Genomic DNA, 7,811 nt, shown 5'->3' with positions numbered 1-7,811 from the left:
CTGTTGGAACTTTCATCTTCATGCTAAAACTGTTTCTGGACCATCTTGGATAAAAGTCCTGATAAATCCACTTCCTTGAGGCATATCCCTGTTTTTGTAAACTCCCATTAGCTCTGGTCTCCCCAGTTGCTTGTGGCAGAACAGTGAGTGCCATGTCTTAGTTGTGATTGATGTAGAAATGAACTTGATTTTATTCATGCTCGTTTTCAGGGACTCTGAGATACAGAGGGCCTGGAGTTTAAAGACGCAGCTCTCAGCGAGTTTTGTTTGTGCAAGCTAATGTTTGTGAAAATTTGTCTCCAGGAGCACAACTATTCACTGCTCCATATCCTCTGTAGTCATTTACCAGGTACGAAACGTAAATAAGTCCCAAAGAGAGGAGAGACCATGAGGATATAGCATTGTAATTCACATTGCATTAAGTCTGATTGCCCAAGGTGTGATGCAATAAGAAACTAAATCTGAGCCGTCTCAAAAGCATATCCTATTCAGTAGATCTTGAAAAGGACCACATTTCAGTCTCCTGAGGAGAACACAGAAAGGTGCAACTAAGTAGCTGGGTCCCAGAGAGGACTTTTCTGTACTTTTATGCATCTCATGCATGAAGGCTGGAGCCAAACAAAAATCCCACAGTCCCCACTCATCAAAGTTCCCTTTGGATGACAGTAAAGCAGCGGGAAAAGCAAGTGCCATGCTACTCCCCCATGACCTTGACAGACCACCTAATCCTCAAGGCCAGTTGTAACGGGATGGTTTTGCCTCTTCCCTGTAGGTGGTAGCCATAGGCGATCGTCGGCCCCACCAGGGTGACCTCCTCCAGGTGCTGTACAGTGACGACGACGTGCGGGGCCTGGGCTGCCGGCAGAGCGGGCAGCGGGCACCCTGCCCCGCCAAGGGTGCTGCCCAGCATGGTAAGTCTGCAGAAAGGGCTTTATTCCTCCGTGGCTTTAGAACATTTTTAGATATCGCAGTCTTGCAGTTTGCTGCAAAGCAGGCACTTTATTATGTACCTGGAGGATAACTCCCTGCTTAAAAATATCCAGTGGAATTAATGAGATAATGACCATGGTATTGCTCAATTTATTCAGTCATAAACTCGCTTTATTCAGAGTCATAAACACTCCCTGACAATACTTTAGAGATGATAAATTGTGATTTACTGAGTTTGCCTGAGTCATCTTATATAATAAGATCCCTGTTCAGTTGTTTAGAACTTGCCAGAACGTAATCATTTGGGATGAAATTTCAGATTCTGGATGTCAGCCACAGACCTGACTTTTTTTTCAACCCAGACTTGTTCAGCATATTTGTGAGAATCCGTGAAGGAAAAATAGAGTTTGCCAATACAAAACCAAGGAGATGAATAAATATAAACAGAGTGGTTATTCGGCTCCTTCAACACTAGTGTGTTATGTTTGGAAGATCAAAGCTGGAGGAGGGCTGTGCAGTTTGGCAAGGGATGGCCTTTTAATCAAAAACACATATTTTGCTCTCATTTGAAAAACCACCCAGATGCAGTCAGGTCAAAAGCCTTAAAAAAATCCCATATGGCATGTATTTGGTAGAGAAATTGAACAGTTAGGTGTTAAAAGGTGCTAAATCAGTAAAGCAGGTACATGAAGGTGCACATTTCTCACATCACCAGTCTGCAACTGCACTGTACAAGAGCCATCCCATTAGGAACACAAACAAGACGAGCAGGGCCTGGGAAACTGGGAAGGAAAAAAACTGAGCTTGAGACCATAGGAAAAGATCTCAAACTAGGACCAAAGCCAAGATGGGACTGAATAAAGAACTGGAGCTTCAGGGCTGGAACAGGGAGAGAAGGAGGAGTGGCTGGGACTGGCTTCAGGGCAAAGGGTGGCAGAGAGCCAGAGAGGGAGAAAGGAGGGACTGCTCATCTCTGCTGTTAAGGGAGACGAGAGGTAAAGAATGACAGGAAAGTGCAAACGGGAGAAAAAGATGTAATCCAAAAAGAAGAACAGAAAATAGGGAAGCAGACCTCATAGGGGGAGAAAGGGAAGAGAGTGGGCAGAACTTAGAAACTAGGAAAAATAGCACGGATGAGGCCATCAGCTTGATTACTGCTAGCATTAGAAACCCTACGCAAATAGCAGAGCATAAGGACAGTCCGTTCCAGCATGTGGGAAGGCACTTCTGCAAGTGGAATTCACACTGCACCCAGCCACCACAGTCCTGAGCAGAACACTTACAAACCTGAAACCATCAGGACTTCCTCTTGCTTAGATATTTTGCTAAATGTTTGCCAGCCAGAACATTTTCTATATCTAATAAGAAGAGGGACAGGCTGAAGGGAAGAATCAGACAATATAAGAGCAACTAAACCAAATAAAAAGAAAAAATATGGACATTAGTTGAAGCACTGATGCCTGGAGCCACTTGCTGAATACTGTTAGTACCTAATATGCAAGATGAGAGGAGGTAATTGCATTAACTTTGACGTGAGGGATGCAGTAAGGTACCTAATGGAATTACTGAAGGGGGGTGGAGTGGGAAGCGAGAAGCTGGGTAAGATATTTATCATGGTCAAATATTGCCCCCAGAAGGAGAAGACAGTTCTGATTGCTAAGTCATGCTGGAGACAGCACTACAAGCAGCACCTTGGTTATTGCCGTGTTTGCTGTCATTATTTATATTCCATTGGTCACAGCAGGAGGGATGTCCACATTCCCACAGCCAAATGGGAGGATTTGGCTGCACGAAAAATATCTGGCATCCCTCACCCATTTATTTCATTGGCACAGTTTGCAGGAATGTCAGTGAGCATTTATCCATGGATGAGTTGCTGGCCGAGTGCTCACTTGAAACTGAAGGGTAACCTCCAGGTTTGAGGACAGCAGAGAGGAGTCTCACTCAGCCACAGGCAGTCAGAAAGGCTGAAATCCCTCCCTGCAATTGGGTGGATGTAGCACGTATTTCTGCCCAGGTGAAAACAACTCCCCAGGGCAATCCACAAAGGAGACAATTATCTCCTAGCAGGACAAACCAATATGGGGGCTCCAAGACAAGCAAAAACTGGTGTACCCAACATCTGCTGTGAAGCAGCAGATGAGATTACTCTTTGCATGCAAAGACATGTGAGTGTTCACAGAGGGGCAAGGAGACCCACTTAGCTTGGTCTGCTAAGGACAGTTCATCATCTCATTTGAAAAGTAGAAGCAAGCAGTTGAGAGAGTTTCCAGAATGACTTAAGCAATCCCACAATCATTTTGACATCATAGTAAAGAAAACTCTGCACTTTTGGCTATATTCAAATTTGATGAGACTATACCCTGAATCTGGGCTCTGGTCCCATCTGGGTTTTACTGCATGGAAGGAGGCTTTTCATGCAAGCTGTGCCAATGGGACAATTACCAATAATGCCATATTTCTTTGCAGTGGGAATTACTGAACGAGAGTCATCCAAGTCCTATAATCACCTGTTGGATGGAAAGTCTTTGGTAAGTAAATACAGCAAATACCAATGCATCTTCAAACCTAATACCTGTCAGCATGTCCCACAGTAACAGCATGTCAGTCTGTCGCAGTACGTGCAGATTTCACAGTCTTTGTTAAAGCTTTGCAACATGATTTATGCGAGAGGATCCTTAGCTGGGGGCAGACTGGCACAGGACAGCTGCCCTGCAGGAAATCAGGAAGGGTGGTGGGATAGAAACAGGCAGGCTCCTGCTCTGGATGCTCAGCCACCTGCAAGAGCTGGGAGGCATTGGTCTCTTGTTTCTCAGGGAATTTCACAAGTTGGAAAATATAATTTCTGAAGTGGAACAAACATTAAATAATTTGTATTCACCAGAATGGCAACATGACATGATAATCACGAGTTAGAAATGTCAATAAAGAGTTGATGGGAAAATCATCATACAAAACCCCCAAATTTGTTCTCTAGTGGACAGACAAAATGTTTCAGTTAAAAATTACTCACCTTTACTAAAACATTCTTCCTCCCTTCTTTGTCTTACCAAAAAAGAAACAAACAACTTTCACAGTTTTTGGCCAACACCAGACCACGCTATCAAAACTTTACGGCTTCGAATGCTCTTTAGGGTGGCTGCAACATACTTGCTAGCTCATAGCTGGGCTACACTTTAGAAAAGCAATGGTACAATATTGAAGGATAGTCAAAATTAATGGTATTCAATGTAATGTAACTAATTGAACCTACTAATAATTGACATGGCTACATTTCAAAGATGCTTGCAAAAGTGATTTCAAACATCTTTAAGTCTTGGGACACTTGCAAAGCACACCTAAATGTGTCCAGTCCGAGGTTAATCCCAAGAGAAACTGCCCTAAACAGCTTAAGACCAATTATAGTAGTGACAATAATATGAAGAAATTTTTCAGTATTGCCAGTAAAATCAGTAAGTGTACTTATTGCCTGAAATTATGAGATCACATCACAATTTTTGGATTTCTTTTCCTATTTCCGGGCAACTCACACTTTAGCTTACCATCTTGGAGGATATATTAATCTCAGTGACCGGTTTATAGGAAAATGTGACTCAGTTCTGGCAGGCAATTTATGATCAAGTAAGACAAGGAGGAAGTCAGTGATTAGGCACTTGTGGAGCCAGGGCAGAACTGGAGCATAATCAGGGCCACTCAAGCCACAGAGCAGCACCCAGCAAAATAGGGAAACATTTCTGAATGCTCAAGAAACAGTGATGGCTGAGACAGCTGCTTCCCAGGCAGCTGTGGACGTGGCCTGCAAGGAACTGCAAGAGGGAGGCTGTTCAGTCTGCACAAAGCCTCTCTGCCTTGGAAAGCTAAACATTAAAACTGGGGAATCAAATGTTCTGCAAGCCTCCCTCCTTCAGTGGGAGGTGTAACTCTTGCTCATGAGAGTCCTGTGCTGAGCTCAATGAGAACATTCACATGAGCAATTTATGTTTGTGTGGGTGAGAGTTGGGCAGTCAAATCCTTAACCTGCTTTCTCTTGTTAAGAGACTTACAGTGTTTATTGGTTTTCCTAAAAGAGCCTCTTTCCTCAGATGAACCTGTGTCCCTATTCATCAGTGGCATTTCCTAATGATGTGCTTTTTCCTCCCACAGATTCCTCCACCTCCAGTTGCCCATATCACAGTGAAAGCTGTGGCTGTCACAGGCTCACCCACACGTGACCGCAATTCTACGGAAGAGTAAGTCCCTTCCCACCCCTTCAGCCAAGCCACTCGTCTTGCTTCCCAAAGGCAGGGAGAGATTGGTAAAGGATGTAATTGCTGATTATATCGTCATCCATGGCTGTTTATACAGCTGCCTCAGGGCCTGTTACAACTCTGTTTTATCACTAGGGAAAAAAAATCATCTTAATTCAAAATTTAAGTATTTTCCCCTTAAGAAGTCTATAATATTTGCCCTAAGGTAGATTAGAATATGTAGTTAATTTAAAAAAAAGTTTTACTGTCTGTCTTTAAGTGTAATTAAGGAACAGTTTGATCATAGCACAAATGCACTCATCAGCGGTCATTTAACCCAGACATGGATCCAGGTGGTGTTTGAGAAGCAGCCACTACCACCTGAGAGACAGTAACAAGCTCATTGTCACAGTGTCCCCACACTCCATACACATGGATATAAATCTCCCTCAACCAGTGGAGTTTACCCCTCCTGGGCACTGCCACATGGACTTTGGTGGAAGGGCCCAGCTCTCCTTCTGGGCAACCTGCAGACTTCTTGTCTGGTGGCAAGTGCTAGAAAGGATGCACTTAGTGGTGGCCCCACTTGTGGCCCATCCCCTCGCATGAGTGTTCACTCTGATAGCAAGGGGACAAGAAGCACTAAGCAGAGTGGTGGCAGCAGCAGCATCCAAGCCCACTGCCCCACACAGCCCATGCTCATTCCAGACTTCCCAGTCCCAGGGATGGGCCAGGCACAGACATACCTTTTCAACAAGGCAGCCTTTGGTTTTGAGTGCTTGAGTGCCATAAGCAGGGAAGAAGGGCCATGGAGATGCACACTGTACACATCTGTGCTTTATTTGCTAGCCACAGGCAGCGCTGGAGGAAGACAGCAGAATATGACCTGGCCCTGCCACCAGGAGCAGAAGCTTCCCTACCACTGACAGGAAGCAACCTGTGTGGCACTCCCAGTCTCCTGAGGAAGATGTGGATGAAGCACAAGAAAAAGTCAGAGTACCTGGGGGCAACAAATAGTGCCTTTGAGGCGGACTGATAGGGCTCAGCATCTCTCGGAAAGGCAGAAGGTCTTTTAGCCAGGACAAGGTGCTTTACGATCAATGAGGGAACAGACACAGCACAATTCATCCAGGAAAATTATATTATTTTTATTACTTGATGCCATTGCCTCAGAACAGTGGGAGAAAGGCTAACTAAGGTTAAAAATGGTGAATGTGATGCAACTCACTGGCCTTTCTTTGTTGCACTATACTAAAATCCCAAGTATCCCACTAGATTTGCATCTTGACTCAATTATGCTGAAACTACTGCTGACCTATTCGCCATTTTATATGTCTGAATCAGCTTGGACTTACAACAAGAAAAGCCTACCAAGAGATTTATGTATTCCTGCAAGGCAGCAGATCAATAACAGAGTGCCATTAAATCCCAGGGATCTACCTGTTGTGTACCACTCGTTGTCGTCTTTCACCTCTCATATCATGAGATAAAAAACACATCTTATGATATCCTTGGTTGAATGACACATGCTAAATATCTTTTTTTCCTTCAGCTTTGATGTTTCAAGACAGGAGTAAAAGATATACAAAAATTTTAAACAACAAGCCAGAACTGAGCAAGTTTGCAAACACACATACCAAGCTTTGCTACATGACAAGTGATTGGTGTTTTGAAGTGTCCTGCCAGATCAAACTATGAGCAACTGGATAACCTCAAGGGATACTTTCTGCCATAGAACCTGCTTATATGTGAAGTGGTAGTCAGCAACTTACCCTCTACCACATGGGTAGAGGGTATTTCATTAAGTGCACAAAATACTAGGAGGAAATAAAATATGTAAATGGTGCAACTAGGTGACTAAACATGAAATATTTGCATATGAGAGACCTGCACTTATGAATAGATGGATCTAGTGGAATTTGCTTAAACTTTTTTTCTCATTCTTTTTTTTTTCAATCTAGAAATTGCTGATCAGGGCTCTTTGGGCTTTCATCTCAAAAAAAGAAAAAAAAACAGTTTAACAAAATAGTATTCACCACTGTTACAGGTGATATTATGTTAGTCATGAGCAGTACTTACCTCCTATCAGTGCTCCCCTGGTTGTTGTAAAAGACATTGGTTTCCCTAAATACAGAACTTTAAGTATAGATTTGGAGGAAGTGTATCTGCTGCTGCTCACAGAAATGACGATCTGTAATCTAATTGCTGGTGCACCAAGGCATAAATTAAAAATGCAAGTCTTACTCCATGACAGAAGCAAAGGGAAGAAGGAGCTCCCATATGAAACTTGCTTGCCTGCAGCCAGTGCAGGAAAGTGGACTGAAATGCCATGGCCACAGATAATGCCATGGTACTGAGGTGAGGAGGCTCAGGCAGTTGTGTCTGGTCAGGGATCACCAGCTCAGAAGTACCAGGATACCACCTGGCCAGGAGAGAAAGGCAGCCAGGCCTCTGGCTTTGGGCTGAGCAGGATGGAGCAGCATGCAGGAAAGGTGCACAGCTTAACAGCCTAAAAAAGCAAAGTCTATGGGTTGGGAAGGCAAATGGAGCAGCTCGGTAGCTTTACAGAGCAAACGTTCCCAGTGTCTCCACGGGGAGCAGCAGGGGACAGCTCTGTGGGACTAGACACGATGGAGAAGGCAGCAGGATAGGGAT

General features: G+C 44.0%; 1 protein-coding gene across 1 annotated transcript in view; it reads left to right on the top strand.

Moving 5' to 3' along the window:
- The window catches only part of LOC103802957 (chromosome unknown open reading frame, human C8orf46), a 14,257-nt gene extending 8,065 nt beyond the window's left edge, over window positions 1–6,192 (top strand). The window contains exons 3-6 of the mRNA XM_009075491.1: window positions 773–911; window positions 3,400–3,461; window positions 5,074–5,159; window positions 6,006–6,192. Of these exons, the coding sequence (XP_009073739.1) occupies window positions 773–911; window positions 3,400–3,461; window positions 5,074–5,159; window positions 6,006–6,192 (474 nt within the window). The remainder of the gene's footprint in view (window positions 1–772; window positions 912–3,399; window positions 3,462–5,073; window positions 5,160–6,005) is intronic.
- Window positions 6,193–7,811: the final 1,619 nt, after the last annotated feature.

Source organism: Acanthisitta chloris, unplaced genomic scaffold (assembly GCF_000695815.1).
Source record: "Acanthisitta chloris isolate BGI_N310 unplaced genomic scaffold, ASM69581v1 scaffold33755, whole genome shotgun sequence".
Lineage (NCBI taxonomy): Eukaryota > Metazoa > Chordata > Aves > Passeriformes > Acanthisittidae > Acanthisitta > Acanthisitta chloris.
Note: the sequence above shows the minus strand (reverse complement) of the source record. Positions and strands in the feature narration are given on the sequence as shown.